Source organism: Polypterus senegalus, chromosome 15 (assembly GCF_016835505.1).
Source record: "Polypterus senegalus isolate Bchr_013 chromosome 15, ASM1683550v1, whole genome shotgun sequence".
Lineage (NCBI taxonomy): Eukaryota > Metazoa > Chordata > Cladistia > Polypteriformes > Polypteridae > Polypterus > Polypterus senegalus.
Window position 1 is genome coordinate 58,253,015 of NC_053168.1, and position 19,194 is coordinate 58,272,208.

At 36.2% G+C, this 19,194-nt stretch overlaps 1 protein-coding gene across 5 annotated transcripts in view; it reads left to right on the plus strand.

Annotated features, from left to right (window-relative positions):
- LOC120515603 (D-ribitol-5-phosphate cytidylyltransferase-like) overlaps positions 1–19,194 on the plus strand; it is a 117,102-nt gene that overhangs the window by 61,774 nt on the left and 36,134 nt on the right. For all 5 annotated transcript variants that reach the window (XM_039736716.1, XM_039736714.1, XM_039736712.1 and 2 more), the window contains one exon: positions 7,871–7,975. In XM_039736716.1, coding sequence (XP_039592650.1) covers positions 7,871–7,975 — 105 coding nt within the window. The remainder of the gene's footprint in view (positions 1–7,870; positions 7,976–19,194) is intronic.

Below are 19,194 nucleotides of genomic sequence, written 5' to 3' on the forward strand. Positions count from 1 at the left end.
TTTACTGAAAATAGTTAAATGACCAAGCTGGGCCTCATAAGTGGTATGCCATTTAATAATTAATAATAATACATTTTATTTATATAGCGCCTTTACCATGCTCAAGGCGCTTATTTTTGAACAATTCCATGAAAGAGTTCAGGTCTGCAAGATCATAGACATTGACAGTATCAAAACAATTATCTGCCCGCCATCTATGGAAATTTTTCCCAGTTAAAAGAGGAATCTCAAACTTTTAGGAAATCCAGAAAACCTGTAATAACCCTTCCAAAACAAAAACAAGGTCAGCACTTATATATTCTCCATTCCCTGCAGGAATGCTTACACAGAATCAGATTTTACAATGATAACCACAGCCTTGAGGAATGAGAGAAATCATATTTAAGTGAATACTGTCAGGGCATATCACTACATCTGCTTGTACTTATCAGAAGATTGCATAGTAATTTACCACAATTATTAAGCTCTTAAAAATACTGATGCATCAAAGAAAGTCCAGAATTATCAAAAATAGAAATCCGCTTATATTGAATACATGTTTTATAATTTTATATCGCCATTTAATGTGCTCAATTTAATTTCCATGAATTGAGGAAATAAGTGAACCTGTAAAAACTTCCTAAGTTGAATTTGTACAGCATATGCTTTTGATATTTGGTATGGTTAATTACTGCAGTCTTTGATATCCTGTTTTTTTTTTTTGTATTTTAGTTGTAGTCATCCTATCCTTTCCTTAATATTTGATGTAATACCTGTAAGGAAACAAGGCAGGTAACTTGATTACTTGGTTTGAGCAAAGTATTGATTTCAAGGATTAAACATAAACATTGTTTACTGGATATTCTCTAATATACATCTTCTCAAGTCAACATGGAGAAATACCTCACCATTAATAGCATGAAGTTCAATAAGTGCTATATTTGCACTCATAGTAATAAAGAACAGTTGTTTGAATCAATTTTTAGCCCTACAAGCTTTTGCCAAGTTAAAATCCTGAATTAGTTTAACCAACTGGATGTGGAATAAATAGTTATCAAATGATTGTAATTACAAATCTTTAAATAATGTAAAAGTAGATATTCTTTTTTAATAAAATATAGAGGCTGCACAGTATTCAGCCTGTTTGGACTCAACATTAAAGATTGCATAGCATTTCCAGTCAGTTGTTGGATGACATGACAAAGTTAAGCAACATGGTAGTATTTATTGTGATTTTTCCCAGTTCTATGCCTTTTATTTTTTTCCCTTAGTAGCATGGATAAAGATGCACTTTAAAGACTTTCTAGGCCCAAGCCAGAGTAGTTAAACTCACAGTATTGGATTATCAACATATGAATGCATGTTTGTTGGAGTAATGGGGATTATTGCTTGACTTTTTATAACTGAAAATATCAGGATTAAACTTTCATTGATTTCTCCTGCATGTTTCATTATTTTATATTTTTATTGCACATAAACAATGAACAGTGCCTGCCCAAGGATTATGTTTAGAAAACCTATGTTAAGTATTTGCCTGGACAATTATTGCAAGAAATAAGGTATCCAGTCATTTTCATTAAATGCTGTTTGTTTTGCAGCTGGATCTAGAGTAGATTTGATTATATTTTACATATAAATTTTTTCTATTTATGTGCCCATGCTTTGAATTTTAAAGTAATGTATAGTTAATCATTCAGAGATTGCCACACATTTAATTGTCATTTGGTTCAAAAGTGATTTACTATATTGATAGCTTTAGCTTTCTTTATTATGTGGACAGATGATCCGCTGTGGCAACCCCTAACAGGAGCAGCCGAAAGAAGAAGAAGATTGTGTTAATTTATTTAAATATTTAATATTATGATTTAAGTTACTTTTAAGTTTTATTTCTCTACATTAACAATCTTTTGATGTCAATATATGTTTATATTTAATTCTGAAGGGGTTTGTGTCTTTTCTCTTATTTCAAATATTTATACCATGCTGCTAGCTCCACAAACAGTAGTTGTTTACTAATGACATACAGTATAAATTATTTTCCAGCCATCATATTATTGACTGACAAAATTTTAATGTTTTAGATCATTCAGAATTTGCAGTGGAGAGCCAAATATAGTGCAATCTTTCCCCATATGGTATTTCTAGGCTCCTTTCCAGCAAGCATTTCTTTGGAATGGAAGCTACGTAAAATGGCCTCCAACCACATTTACTTCCTGACTGCTGCCCTTTCTGTTCACCATGAGACTCCAGATCACTTGCATGAAGTTTCTAACTTAATTTTCTCTCCTAGATCAAGTTTAAATTCATGATTTAAAAAACAGCTGCTTCTGACCTCTTTATGAATTAAATCGACTCCAAACCTTTTGCCTCAATTGCAAAAAATTTAAAAAACTTGTTATAAGTTCTGCTTTACAGTTCAATGTAATTTTCCTTGTGATATAGAATAGTTCCTTGCAACACAATTATGCAATGACAGGTTAAGATTTACAATATTTAATATAGTATAATTCATATATATTGTGATTGAATCTTAGGAAAATGGTCAAGAATAGTCCTGGTTATATTGCCTGTTGTTTCATTAAGAAAGGCTTTACTAGTAATGAGTATACAGGAGTATGTTTATGCACTAGTCAAAAATTCACCAGACATTAGTGCAATATTTACTAAATGCAGACAGATTTATACGAGGGGGAGTCAAGCTAAAGTTAGAAAATAGGATTTATGAGAAAATGGAGCAAACCTTAACAAAACTGATAATGTAATTTCTCAGCGTCATCTCCACCCTTCTCATTGCACTTGCGCCACCTGCCTGGAAGTGCCTGGATTCCAGCAGAATAAAAGGTTTTGTCTTGTCCTTGCAACCACTTATGCACCGCTTTCTTAACATCATCATCTGTCTTGAATTGACGACCACCCAGATGTTTTTTAGCAGTCTGAAAAGGTGGAAGTCCTATAGTGCCAAATCAGGTGAATAAGGAGGATGTGGCAATACCCCAAACTTCAGTTTCTCCAGACAAGACTTGGTGTTCTTAGCAGTGTGTGGGCAGGTATTATCTCGCAGCAAAAAGGCTCTTTGAGACAGCAGTCCCCACCACTTGGATCGAATAGCAGGCTTCAAATTGGTCTTCAACAAGTCACAGTAACTTGCTCTAGTGATTGTAGTGCCCCTCAGCATGTAGTGTTCGACAATAACTTGGGTGCAGGAGTGGTTGCAAGGACAAGACAAAACCTTTTATTCTGCTGGAATCTAGGCACTTCCAGGCAGGTGGCGCAAGTGCATTGAGAATGGTGGAGACTACGTTGAGAAATTACATTATCAATTTTGTTAAGGTTTGTTCCATTTTCTAATTTTAGCTTGACTCCCCCTTGTATATTTGTTTCAGTTGTCTTACCATAAACTTAAATGTGAAATTATGAGTAACAAGGAATGTACCTGCTGACTTCTACCCTTACTTGGAACAGTGGCAAGATTTAAAGATATCTTAGAAACATATGTTTCCCTGAAGAGATTAACAATCAAAGAATCAGAATCCTTGCAGTCCTGTTGTGCCTGTCTCTACATTTTAGTAACTTGTCTGCCTCAGGAAGTGGTATGCCAACTTTAGATACTCTTGATAACAAATCCTTTTATACCCCCTACTGGGATTACATTTGTGGTGATGGCATCCATTCCTGACTACATGGAAACCACACTAGAGTACCTTCTACTCTAGCCTGGTATCCTAAGTACATCCGAGCCTTTAGATACCCTTAATTGAGCAAGATAATACCCAAGCTATCTGCAACATCTAAGAGACATAACCGTTCCAAATATTCACCTCAGAGCTAGTTTTCCCTCAAAAGATCAGAAGGTTTTCCAATTTATGGAAAAAAGTTAAGTAGCTACTCATCTTTTGACTTTAATATTAATATCTTAAAAGTTGATCTTGCTGACTTTATCACTTTACGGGCAGCTTTTCTCAGCAAAACAGTCAGACCTTGTTCATTTAGGGTGTCATTTGTGAAATTTTTCAGGATAAATAAATGAATACATCTGCAGATAGAGGAATGGTATTTAGTTCCCTCACACCCCAGTACCTTTAAGATACTGGAGCATGTCTGCTATTGAACCTTCTTTAGATAAGCTACCAAGTGAGTATCATATAAGGGCAGCAGACTGGTGCAGTCCATAAGAAAGCATCACTTTTTGTCTATAATATACAGATAAGCTTATACTTGTATGAATATAGAAATATCTAGCAGCACATAATGATACTGTTTACCGTGTCAAGAAAGCCACAAAGAGCCATAGCAAGGTTTGGGGCAGCCACTCGTGTGTTTGGTTTCTTGGCTGCAAATTGAAATTAATGATAACACTTGTTGTGCACAAACTGAGTCCAAAACAGAACTGAGGGAATAGGGAAAAGGGGGAGGCTTTTAAAGGGGGAGACAGGAAGTGAGATCAAAGGAGTTGGGCTCATGAAGGTCTTCAGCCATAGGCTCGAGCCTGGACGTGACATCACAGGGGCCGGAGCCAGCAAGGTCTTCTTCCATAGGCTTGGTCCCAGAAGTGACGTCAAGAGGGCCAGGTGGAATCTCCTGTGAATTGTCTGCAGGAAAGGGAGAAAAAGTGTCAGTGCATTCTGCCACATCCCGGTCTGATTCGGAACTGCCCTTACTCAAGCCCTTTAGCTGCCTCCCATGTAGACGTGTGTGACAACTGCCTGTTGTAAAAACATGGACATTCCATGAGGAAAATGTTAAAATGGTAGAAACAAAACAGACTAAACCTTTAATTTCAGTTTCCAAGTTGCTTAATTTTTTGGCAGGTTTCAAGGTTAAATTTCAATTTTCAATGATTTAGATTTTAGAGAGAAAATAAAAAGGTGTAGGTATAGTCAACCTAGAAACTTCCCTTCAGGTTTGTGCATGAACCATGCAGTATTTGTTCACATTTAAATATTAAAAAAACTGTTATTTTTGATAAAATATGTGGATGCATTTTGCAGTTATTAATATCTGGATTATTTATCTGAAAAACTATTTCTGTGCAAACCTGATCAAAAGACACTTTTGTTCTGCCTGTCTCTGGACAATTTAATTTGGTGGTGTGACCAGAACTTCACAGAATTCTGTAAATGAGATCTCCTTAATAGGTCTGAATTCTAATTTCTATTACATTTTTGCATAGTTTTTAATGATGCTAGCATATCCTAACATGTTTAAAGCATTTTCTTTATTTAATACATTGCCCAAAGGATGAAAATGTTGAACAATGTTATTATAAAAAAAAGTAAAATAATAATAATAAAAAAACATTTTATTTATATAGCACCTTCCCATGTTTAAGGTACTTACCGTAGATACTCGCGTATTAGTCGATCTCGCAGATAAGTCGAGTGTATTTTTTAAGCCGAAAATTACGAAATTTGTTATGACCCGCGTATAAGTCGAGGGTAAAACTTGGGTTCTTTCGTGGCCCTTTGTCTTAATAAGTACGGTCTTCTCACCAATACCTGCTACAGTTCGATTCCCCGGCATATCAAATGTCATTGCCGTTTCATCCATGTTACCAATGTTACTAGGATCAAAGTCATGCCTTTGTCTTTGCTTGACAATAAATTTATGAAAGGAACTGACCTTTTCTTCTAGATCTTTCGGCAGCTTCTGCGCAATTTTTGTTCGCTGACAATGGCACAGCCCAAATCTGTTCATAAACCGCGTACACCTGCTAGCTGATGCTTGAAATTCCAACAAAGGCGTATGTGGTGTTATGGGTCCACAGATCTCTTAGCAAAGGCTGTTTTAGTTTTTAAATAAATAATCACCGCGTTCACGACTTAGCAAGCCGCAGGGCGATCTGCGGTGTGGCCGTTTCTCACCTAGTGCACAGGTGAGGGACTGCCCACATCTGTGATTGTTTCTGTGGCTAATGTGTTGCAGCTGCTATGTCCTCTCTGCATATAAAGAGAAGCACGAGTCAGTTGGAGAGGAAGGAAAAACGAAGAAAAAAAAACAAACAAACAAACAAGGAAGAGAAAGAAAGACGGAGGGGGCTGGAGAGCGCAGGAGAGAGAGAGAGAGAGAGGGTGTGCGAGTGGGCGAGTGAGCGCTCGCAGGCGTGGAAGCCAAAACGGAGTAAAAAAAACAAGGAAGAGAAAGAAAGACGGAGGGGGCTGGAGAAAGCAGGAGAGAGAGGGTGTGCGAGTGGGCGAGTGAGCGAACGAGCGCTCGCTGGCAGCTGTGTGGTAGCCTGGGTGCTAGGCCGGGTTTTTAAAGGATTGTTTTTTTATTTTATTGATTTTTAAACTTCCACATTTGCTTTATTGATTATTTATTTAATGAGGAGTTCTTTTGAATCACTGCACTGTTTACGTTGAACACTGATTTTGATTGACTGTTTTAAATAAAAGCACTGTGCACTGTGCCATTACCCAAATTCTATGGAAAATTGTGTTGCCCCGCGGATAAGTCGACACTGTTTTTTTGAATGAATTTTAAGGCTTAATTTTTTCGACTTATACGCGAGTATCTATGGTATCTTAACAGTAGGGCATACGTAACATTCAATACAAATATTTTCTGCATAGAACACTAAACATATAAATATAGGATATACATAGCATTAAGTAGAACAAAAGAAAGAATAAACCACACACATAAATTATCATGAACATCTAGACAGAGATAAATTGAAGAAGTGCAGAATGTCAGGTTAAGTTAAAAGCCTTCCTGGATGAGTTTTAATTTGTTTTTTAAATGAATGAATGGAGTCAGCTGATCTAATTAATTTAGGGAGATCATACCAAAGTCTGGGTGCTGTAAAGCTGGAGGCCTTATCACCTATAGAGTACGGGTTAGTGTGGGGCACAACAAAATTGCCATAATCAAAAGACCTTAATGAACGAACAGGAGCATGGAGATGGCGAAACTCACTGATGTAGTCTGGTGCAAGGCCTTTTAAAGCTTTGTATGTTATTGATAGAATTTAATATTCAGTCCTATAAGACACTGGAAGCCAGTGAAGGAGAAGTACAATGTGTGTTATGTGCTGGCTGTTCCTGGTTGATATTAAGACTCTTAAGAGTTTTGAATCAACTGGAGCTTTGATATAAGAATAGAAGGGGCCTGCCAGTAGAGACTTAAAATAATTGATGCGGAATGTAATAAAAGTATGGACATGTTTCTCAACATTAGAAAAGGAAAGGAATGAGCAAACACGGGATATGTTACAGAAGGGAAGTAACAAAGTTTCTTAATGTGGTTTATGTGGGTGCAGTAAGAAAGGGAGGAATCAAAAATGACACCAAGACTGTGCATTAGAAGAAGGTCTAATGAGGTCATCATCAAGCGTTACAGAAAATACTTTAATAAACTTTCTTCTCGGGAAAGCAATCACTATACAGTATTATCACATTAGTAATGTGGTTACTGTGCAGATCTTCATGTTGATGGTATTTATATTGAGGCAGTCTTGGTTTCAGTCTTAAATATGCACTGGTCATTACAAACATCTTCTCTACCTCCATTCAAATCACATATCTTTTGATTAAATGTAATTTTAAGTTTTTAGCACTTTTCTTTACAGCCACATGACAAGTATTATGTTATATTAGCAGAAATACTGTTTTTTACTCATCAAAGGCACCAGAGCAATAATTTTTTTTTTAATTTTATTTTTACTTCTCTTGGCTATGTGTAAATGTATTTCAGATACATTTTAAAGTCATGTCTCTTTTAGTGTGATTTATATTACTTTTTGTGTTTTGGAAAGATTAGTGATAGTTCTTTAACATATTGTTCTAAAACTGTCTCTCATTGTCATTTTGTCATTAAATTGTTTATGTTATTATTTCAAAAATGTTATTTTCTTTGTATATTTTAATTTGAAGAACTTCCTTTTGTATTTTAGTGTACAGAATATGATTTTGAGTATGGAACAGAGTGCCTTCACCTTGTCTTGAGCAACTGTAATACACAAGCTAAACTTATTGAAGGGCCACCAACTCTGTGGAAGGTAAAATGTGATTTTGTTCTCTATTATACATTGTACACTGTTCTGTCTCAAAATTGGTACTTAATAAAATTCTCCTTTTCCTCCTCTCCTAGGTTTTGTTTATAGCAGTCTTTCAATTAATCATTTTCTAGAGCTTTTACTTTATAGTTTTATTTCAAGTCTTTAATCTAGCTTAGTAATTTAGATGGTTGCAGCGGTTTACAGTCTTCTTCATGACATTACTGCATTCAAAGCAGAAACCAACAATGAGTTGAAAGCGCGTCCTTTGCAGGCTTCCCACACCTCATGCCAGAACAATTTAGAAATGCAATCTTTCATCAAAATAAATTAAACCTGAGTTTAATGTGTACTGAGTTACAAAGTAAAATGTGGGATTTTCTCAGGTACTCTGTTTTTCATTCCATATCTGTTGTTTGACTCTGTATAAATAAGAAAGTATTTGTGTAAATGTGCACTGTGATGGGAGGATGGTTCTTGCCTTATGATCATTGCTGCTGGCATAAATTCTGGCTTACCATAAAAATGGACAGGCCTTTCAGGTTCAGAAAATCAGTTGATGACTTTTAATAGCATTTAGAAGTTATTTTCATCCTCAGAAATTACTCAGAGCAGTAAAAGATTGGAAACATTATTTTTAATCTTTTGTTTCAGATTTTTGACAAAGAATTTGCCCCTTTATTTGCTCCTTATAAGTAATGTAGATTTGGCAACATGCTCAAATAACACAGTATTACAGGTGTGATTCATTCACTATTTGTGAATGCTCTGTTATCTATAAGTTTCTTTGGATGGATTTTGAATGAAAAAAGTTCTATCAGTTACCAGCACACGAACAAAAACTGTGGGTGTCATAATGTACACAACCACCAACTGCATTTTTTTTTTTTTTGTACAACATATATGGTACAGAATGAGAAGAAAAACAAAAAAGTAATTATGATAAAAGGTCATTAATTCATCAACTCCAACACACACACATATACTAAACCTGCTACCTTTGCTATTGGTGTTGTTTATGCAAGCAGTGTGAGGTGTTTTTGGTGTAACTGGTAAAACTAGAACCTGGAAGCCCTAGTGTAAAAAGCATTTAGGAAATACTGAAGGACGACTAGAATAAAGTCAAAGCATTTTAACTCTAAATTGGTCTGGGTACCATAATGTATGTTTTATGTTGCCTTCACTGCAATGGAATGTCATACTGATTTCTTATTAGTGTGTACAATTTCCACACTGCTCTTTGCCATGGATACCTAAATATCTTCTTTTACTTTTGGTATTAATATTTGTGTTTCATTCTGCAGAAGATGCATTCCATAATACACTACATTTGTTAAAGTGCTGTTTGATGTAATGTTCTTTAAATTTAGAAAGAACAGTATGCTTGGTGAAGGTTAAAAGTGTGGTGTGGGGATGCAGTTGTTATGCTCTAGCTTCACAGCTCCATGGGTCCTGGGTTTATATTTCTTGTATGATGTTTGCATAATTCTTTCTCTGGCCACTTAGTCTTTCCACACACATTCCAATGATGCACACATTTGGTTAATTTGTGCCTCTAAACTGGCCTGATTTGAGTGCATGTTCCCTATCCACTTTAAGCTTTTTCCAAATATCCAATGCTACAGCAATAGGCTTTGGTCCCACTGAATCCCTGAAGTGATTTAAATGGGTTGTTTTGATGGAGGGATGGATTCCATCCTAAAAGACTTATACATATCATTACACTGTGCAAAGCTTTCCTATAGCCCATTGCTTATTGGATGTAATTGCTGGAATAGGATCTGAGCATGTCCATCTTTAGACACTTTTTGAAGGTAAAAAATAAGTACATCCTGAGAATAAATATTTAATATTGAAAGACATGCCTTTATACGTGTGTAAAACAGTTGTCTTCTTTACTTTGAAAAAAAAATTCAAAGTAACTTTTCTTGTGTTCTGCCGTATGTAATCAAAACAGCTAGTGTTAGGCCACACACTTTTGCACAGTGTATGTATGTCTTGGGGCTAAGCAATCACATGGCTTCAATCATCAAGCTATTTTATAGATGAAAGCAATGGAATGGTCAGTGAATCAGGAAGTTTCTAATTGCAGTGCTATTTAGAACTGCAAAGACATTTTATTACATGTACAGTCATTTTGAGACTGTAACATTTCAAACTAATTATTATTATTACATTTTAATATTCAATGCTATGAAAAGTATTTCACCCGTTCCTGATTTTATCTAATATTGTAAATTTTTAACATTGAATTTTTTCAAGTCTTAAACCAAAATGGGATATTAGATAAAGAGCACATGAATGAATGGCAAGCGAAATTAACAGAAGTATCTTAAAAACAATTACAGATATCTGAAAATACATCTGTTTCAAAATATCTGAAATGCATTTCAATGTGTCTCAAAGTCTAAGTAGGATACACTGGGATAAGCTTTTAAATGTGGAGACAGTTGAGGAGCAGTGGAACAGGTTTAAAAATGTGTTACATGTAATGCAGGACAGATACATACCTAAATTTGGAATTAATAGGAAACTAAAAAAAACTCCACGGTGGATTAATAAAGATTTAAAAAAGAAGTTGCAAAGGAAAAAACTGCTCTATAAGGCATATAAGACTAATGACTGCAAAGTGAATCGTAGAGCGTATGAGAACATAAAGGCAACCATTAAGAAGGATATTCAGGGAGGCTAAAAGACAGTTGGAGAGGAATATAGCAGATAAGGCGAAAGAAGACCCCAAGAGATTCTTTCAGTATTTTAGTAAAAGAACAGTTAAGGAGGAGTCAAGTTCATCAGGAATAGTAAAGGGGAATTAAAAGACACAGACAGTGAAATAGCAGATGCCCTAAACTTACATTTTTCTGAGGTGTTTACAAGTGAGCAAGTGGATAACCTCCCAGAGGTAAACGCGAATAAGGAGGTACTGAGGGATTTGGAAATTGTAGAGGGAGAAGTGCTGCTCAGATTAAATAAGATGAAATCAAACAAATCACCAGGGGCCTCATGTATAACGCCGTGCGTAGAACTCGCACTATAACATGGCGTAAGCACAAAGCGAAATGTGCTTACGCACAGAAAAATCCAGATGCAGGAATCTGTGCATACTCCAACTTCCACGTTCTTCCGTTACATAAATCCCGATCAGCGTGGAAACTAACGCTCGTGCACGCGCATTATGTAACGCCCCAAATCCTCCCAGAATTATGCCTCTTTGAATATGCAAATCAATATAAATCGCCCTTAAGCGCAGCCTTCTGTGAAAAAACAATGGGAAAAGCACGGGGGAAAATATAAGAATTTCAGCGAATACCAAGTGGAGGCAAAGGAAAAACATACTATTTGTTCAAATAAACCGTGGTATAATCAAAAAATGAAGTTGATCGAGTGACATAGCGTGTTGGAGAAACTTGAAAGCTCACATTCACAAAATCGCACAGTGCCGGAAATAAAAAAGAAGTCACATATCAAAGTTGCCGTGAAAAGAAGAGTTGTAAGCCCACAGTGTCATATGAAAGTTTATTAGGGTACAGAGAAAAAAGGCACACGGTGGGGAAAAAGCACGAAATGTCAACTTCAATCTTGACATTTCCACTTTAATCACGTAGTTTATTTTGTCATTTAGTAGAACATTATAAACTTCATCTTAAAATCGTTTAATTAACCAGTTTCTCAAATCACATCGTAATTAAAGTAGCATGTTAAATGCTTTGTTTTGTATTTGATCTTCTACTCGTATGTGCTCTATGTGTGTGAATCACTACTTGCTTCTTAAACTGGCTCTCTTCCTCCAACTGGACACAGAATCCATTACATTCGTGATATTACAGCTCTCTGAATAACTAAAATACTGAGATGTATACGTGACGTAATTTTCATGATGATAGGAGTTAAAGCACGTTATTAAACATGTGTTTCACCTCGATGAAATAATTTATTGTCGAAATTTGTCGCTGCGTTTTTAGCTGTGTTGTTATTTTCTCTTTCTGTTTTATATTCAATATATATTGGCGTAGCCGTCACTGCAGTCAGTGCTTTTCTTTCCCCAAGTAACCGATCGCCACACAATCAGCTCTGTAATAGGCGTTAAGCCATCTGTAAGCTTAGCCGATTCTTCAAAACGTTTAAAGAACATTGAAATATCTTCGTAGTACATGTTTAATTATTCTATCCTTCACGACACTCCCAGTGAAGAATATAGATTATTTAAATGAAGTTAAAGTTTTATGTGTATAATTTAACAAACATATTTTGCTGCATTTCACTTTAAAAATGATATCGTCATCATATGTAAATACGCACTTTATAAAGTGGCTCAGGTTGTGCGATATTATAACTGTAGTGCAAGTTTACAGTGGGGTGATTGTACTTATAAGTACAAACCGTTCTACAAGGAGCAATTGATTGAGTGCATTTAAAGTTCTTGGGATTAAACTGTTTCTGAACCGCGAGGTCTGTACAGGAAAGGCTTTAAAACGTTTTACCGTGGCTGAGACAGCGTGTCCTTAAAGCTGTATACCGATAATTCTCTTTCCGATCAGCTGCTGCTATGATTCACAGTCAGATACAGTGATATAAATACTCCGAGTCGTGCAGTGAGAGTAATATGGAAAAAGATGATCCGCTGTGGCAACTCCTAACGAGGAGGAGGAGGAGCAGCAGAAGAAGAAGAAGAAGTAAGAGTAACAACGCTAAAACAGTTATGGTATTTGGAATACTATGGCTGTTCCCTGAACCATTATATTGTTACGAGTTAATTACAATCAGATGCATTACACTAATAAACAATATGCGGTTAGTTTCTGTGTATTTATAAAGCCGCGTCATGAAAATAATGAGTAATCACACAAGAACAGTACCATTGCTTTGATGCTGGGTGCCGCCAGTTTGCAAAACCGAGCGGAGAACTTATGCGACAAGGCATGAGGTACCGCGGAAAAGTGCGAGGCTTTACGCCAAGTGTAGGTTTTATACATCGCGATTTGAACGTGGAAAAGTTCTTACGCAACATTTCTGTGCATACGCACCGTTTATACATGAGGCCCCAGGACCAGATAATATTTATCCTGGTGTTCTTAATGAGGCTAGTGAGTACATATATACAGTAAACCCTTGACACATATTTTTAGGAAGTCACTGCGCACTGGAGAGATTCCGAAGGACTAGAAAATGGCAAATATCATCCCATTATATAAAAAGGGTGACTGGGCAGATCCAAGCAACTATAGGCCAGTAAGCTCAACATGCATCACAGTAAAATTAATGGAAGGAATTATTAAGGATAAGATTGAGCAACACATGGCAAGGACAGGAGTTATTCTGAACAGTCAGCATGGGTTCAGAAGAGGGAGGTCATGTTTTACTAACATGGTTGAATTCTATGAGGAGGCAACAAAAGGATATAACCAAAGTGGAGCTTTTGGATATTATTTATCTAGACTTTCAGAAAGCATTTCATAAGGTGCCACATGAGAGGCTGGGCATCAATTTAAAAGAAGTGGGAGTTCAGGGTGATGTTTTTAGATGGGTAGAGAATTGGCTCAGACACAGGAAGCAGAGGGTGATGGTACGAGGAACCTCATCAGAACTGGCCAATGTTAAGAGTGGTGTTCCACAGGGGTCAGTACTAGGGCCGCTGCTATTTTTAATATATATATAAATTATTTAGATAGGAATATAAGTAACAAGCTGGTTAAGTTTGCAGATGATACCAAGATAGGTGGATTAGCAGATAATTTGGAATCCGTTATATCATTACAGAAGGACTTAGATAGCATACAGGCTAGGGCAGATTTGTGGCAGATGAAATTTAATGTCAGTAAATGTAAAGTATTACACATAGGAAGTAAAAATATTAAGTCTGAATACACAATGGGCGGTCGGAAAATCTAGAGTACACCTTATGAGAAGGATTTAGGAGTCATAGTGGACTCTAAGCTATCAACTTCCCAACAGTATTCAGAAGCCATTAAGAATGCTAACAGAATGTTAGGTTATACAGCATGATGTGTGGAGTACAAGTCCAAGGAGATTATGCTCAACCTTTATAATGCACTGGTAAGGCCTCATCCTGAGTCCTGTGTGCAGTTTTGGGCTCCAGGCTACAAAAAGGACATAGCAGCACTAGAAAAGGTCCAGAGAAGAGCGACTAGGCTGATTCCAGGGCTACAGGGGTTGAATTATGAGGAAAGATTAAAAGAGCTGAGCCTTTACAGTTTAAACAAAAGAAGATTAAGAGGTGACATGATTGAAGTGTTTAAAATTATGAAGGGAATTAGTACAGTGGATCAAGACTTGTATTTTAAAATGAGTTCATCAAGAACACGGGGACAACAGTTGGAAACTTGTTAAAGGTAAATTTCACACAAACTTTAGGAAATTTTTCTTTACACAAAGAACAATAGACACTAGGAATAAGCTACCAAGTAGTGTGGTAGACAGTAAGATGTTAGGGACTTTCAAAACTCGACTTGATGTTTTCTTGGAGGAAATAAGTGGATAGGACTGGCGAGCTTTGTTGGGCTGAATGGCCTGTTCTCGTCTAGAGTGTTCTAATGTTCTAAAAAATGGAATTCCAGATATCTTGAAATAGCTTCTGTGCCTTTTGAGATATTGCAAATACATTTTGTGATTTTTTGAAATGTGTCTGTAGTATGGCATGCATATTAACAATTAGAGATACATCAAAATGGATTTTAGATGTCTTAAAGTGCAATTTACTTTTTAAGATATCTGGAATTTGTTTGATATCATAAAATAAATTCCTGTATATTTTACAATATCTGCAATACATTTTGAGATAAATGCATTTAAAGATGATATCTCAAAAGTTATTTTGAGACATAATGAAATGCATATCGGATGTCTAAACATGAACAGGAAGCTATTTTAAGATATCTGAAATCTGAAAATGTAATTGAAATATCTATCATTGTATTGTAATGGATTTTCAGATATCTCTTGTATTGTAATGGTTTTTCAGATATCTCCAACTATCTTCCTGCCAATTTCAAGATATCTCAAATACATTTTCAGATGTCTCAAAATAACTTCCTATGCATTTTGAGATATGTGAAATTAATTTTAAGACATCTTAAAATAGACATTAAGTTCCATTGAAATAATAGAACATTTTACAGAAAGTAATTTCAAGATACTGAATCTTGAAATGCATTTCAGATATTTTAAAATGCATGCAAGGTCAATCTTGAAATTGAAATGCACGCACATTTATTTTGATGTATTTGAACTATCTTGAAATACAAGTGAGAAATTTCAAAATGTATTACAGATATCTTAAAATGTATGAACATATTTTAAGATAACTGAAAATGAGATATAAATATCCTAAAAATTTTACTTAATTTTAAGATTTCTGAAATTTATTTTGGGACATGTTTAAATTTTAATTTGCCTTGCCATGCAAACAACAGATTTTAAACTTATTTAGTTAATCTAATGACCGGAGTTATGCAATACCAAATGGTACTATGTAAAAACAAATACCCTCTATTGGGATCTATCCAACTGAACACAGTGAGACCTGATTACAAGTCAAGTGAAGTGGCTTTATTGTCATACCATCCGGTAGCAAAAAATAACTCCTACAGGACCGAGGGCAACATATACATAAACAGGACAAGTACAAGACAGGTAAAGAACTATGCTATAAATCTATACTAATAAAAGGTAAAGCCCTCACTCATCACTCACTCACTCACTGACTTACTGACTCACTCACTGACTCATCACTAATTCTCCAACTTCCCGTGTGGGTGGAAGGCTGAAATTTGGCAGGTTCATTCCTTACAGCTTCCTTACAAAAGTTGGGCAGGTTTTATATCGAAATTCTACGCGTAATGGTCATAACTGGAAGCAGTTTTTCTCCATTTACTGTAATGGAGATGAGCTTCAACGCCGTGAGGGCGGAGTTTCGTGTGACATCATCATGCCTCCCACGTAATCACGCAGTACATAGAAAACCAGGAAGACCTCAAAAATGCGCTGAAGAAAACATGCATTATATAATTGAGAAGGCAGCGAAACAATAAGAAGTGAGCGAGTGACATATACAACCATATTCATGAGTTCTGCTACTTCGGAAACAAAGCACGATGTAAACCTACACTTTAAATTAAGTTCATAGACAGGCTGCCGCTGGCGCTTGTAATTTAGTGCCTGCCCATATAAGGCCGTCCGTCAGCAGCAATCCAATAGCAAACTGCCACGGGTAAATATTCACGGGTGAAGGACTGTGCTTATGGAGAGGAAGATGAGATGGTCAGAGTGGTGTTTGACACAAACTCAGCGAAACTGCGAGAGAAAGTTTTAAGTGTGCCAGGACTAAGGTAACATTAAATACAGCCACGGACATAGCACGAGATGGCACCAGCACAGCTGGGAACCTTCGATGCATGTACACCGAGCGGCTCACGTGAACTGACGCAGTGCACAGATAAAAGCAACAGTTCCAAAGAGCGCTGAACAAAACCGAATTACACAATTGAAAAGGCAGCAAAAATATGAAGCGCCTGATAAGCATATTCATAAATCCAGCTACTGCGGAAACAAAGCACACGGTGGAAAAAGTCAATGTCCCGCTAAAGGAAGACAGTGTAAAAAAAAAAAAAACCTGTGCATGCAGTGTGTCACATCTCAGATAAAGAAGAAGACGAGCTGTTTATTGATGCAGTAAGAAACGAATCGATGAAAGAAACCTGTCATCTTTACAACGATTGACAAACACGGAATGTAACTTGAACACAACACATCCTACAAATATGAGCCTGATTGAAAGAAATAATGATAATCAAATCCTTGATGACAGCAACACTCAGTAACACTCACAAAACAAATACTGTATATTGACAGTCATGTTACGTTATTTTTAAAATGTTCCCTTTTCTTTTCTAGCTTTTTAACACACTACTTCTTCGCCTGCGATACGCGGGTATATATATATATATATGTATATATATATTCCGATCTACATACTCGAATAATGGACACTTTATTCGCCATCAATGATTGTTTTGGTAAAGCCATACTCAGTGTATTCATTAGATGAACGGTAAAAAAGTAAGAGCGAGGGGAGGATGACTCATTGAGGCATGCAGGCTGTAGGCCAACCCTATCTGAATTGCGATCACATTTGAAAAATATATCTTTTCAAGTTCTATTTAGTCCATATGTAAAACTCAAACTCAAGGGCATGACACATCCGCCCGGCGTGTAATTATATCCGCCCGAGATCATTTTATATACTGTATTATTGTTATTAATGGCCCGGTATATGAAGCGCTGGTAACACAATAAACTACAGATCCCATAATGCAGCGCTTCAGCTGTCTTGCCGAACACTTACCGCTTACTAGAGTTATTAAGCACTGAGTTTGCACGGCGCTTTGGTGACTTTGAAGAACAAAAAGTCCGCCTACATGCGCTCGAACCTTGTGCATGTTTGGTAGCACATATCTGTGTGAGAAGCTCTTCTCAGTGATAAAGACTAACAAAACAGCACACAGGAGTCGCCTCACTGATGAGCACCTGCAATCCATCCTGAGAATCTCCACAACACAGAACCTCACACCAAACAGAAACGAACTTGTGGCCAAAAAGATGCCAGGCCCAGCTCTAAAATGACATATGAGCAAAGACAACTGAATGATTTGATTTGTTATTGCACGTAAGAGCGGAGTCAACTGCTTTAACAAACAGCGCATTGCACTGATACTGAAATAGCTGTGTGTGTATATATGTAGATATGTATATATGTATATATATGTTTATATAGTTGTGTGTGTATGTATGTATATATATATATGTGTATTTGTGTGTATATATGTGTGTGTATGTATGTATGTGTGTGTATATATGTGTGTGTATATATGTAGATATATATGTATGTATATATGTGTATATGTATAGATATGTATATATATATATATGTTTATGTGTGTGTGTAAATATATATATATATATATATAATATATATATATATATATATATATATAACAACAACACTCATCACTCACAACAGTGACAAAACAATTACATTGACAATCAGGTTACGTTATTTTCAAAATGTTTCCTTTTCTTTTTCATTGCTTCTTTAACACACTACTTCTCCGCTGCGAAGCGCGGGTATTTTGCTAGTAGATAAATAAAAGGTAAGTGAATAGATAGTAGTAGTTTCACGTATAAATAATTAGTAAGTAATAATGATGAAATAAGTAGGTACTGTTGTTTTTTATTCAAAGTGTAACAGGTGTACTGCATATAAATTCTCTACTAGCGGCAGATCTGAGGGCGGTGGGGCATTACAGAGTTCAGAGTCTGGAGAGTCAGGGGGTAAAAAGTGTTGTAGTATCTGAAAGAACTGGGGCCTCATGTATAATGCCGTGCGTAGAACTCGCACTATAACATGGCGTAAGCACAAAAGTGGGAATGTACGTGTGCACAGAAAAATCCAGATACAGGAATCTGTGCGTATGCAAATATCCACGTTCTTCCACTACATAACTCATGATCAGCGTGAAAAGTAACGCACATGCACGTGCCTGCTGTCCCGCCCCAACTCCTCTCAGAATTACACCTCTTTGAATATGTAAATCAATATAAATAGCCCTTAAGCTCAGCGTTCTGTGAAAAGACAATGGCAAAACCACAAGGAAAAATGGAACAATTTCAGCTAATACCAAGTGGAGGCAAGGAAAAACTTACTATTTGTTGGTTTAAACAGTGGTGTAAACAAGAAAAGGAAGCTGATCGACTGACATAGCATGTCGGAGAAACTCGTAAGCTCAAGTTCACAAAGTCGCACAGAGCCCAAAATAAAAAAGAAAAGGCGAGTCATAGCCCACCGTCTGAGTGTCATATAAAAGCTTATTAGGGTACAGAGAAAAAATAAGGCACACAGTGGGGAAAAAGCACAAAATGTCAACTTTAATCTCAAAATTTCCACTTTAATTACGTACTGTAGTTTATTTTGTCATTAAAGTAGAACATCATAAACTTAATATTAAAATCGTTTAATTTACTAGTTTCTCAAATCCCATCGTAACTAAAGTAGTACGTTAAATGCTTTGTTTTGTATTTGATCTTCTATGTGCTCTATGTGTGTGAATCACTACGTGCTTCTTAAACCGGCTTTCTCTACCTCTGACAGGACACCGAATCCATTATATTCATGATATTACACCTCTCTGAATAACTAAAATACTGAG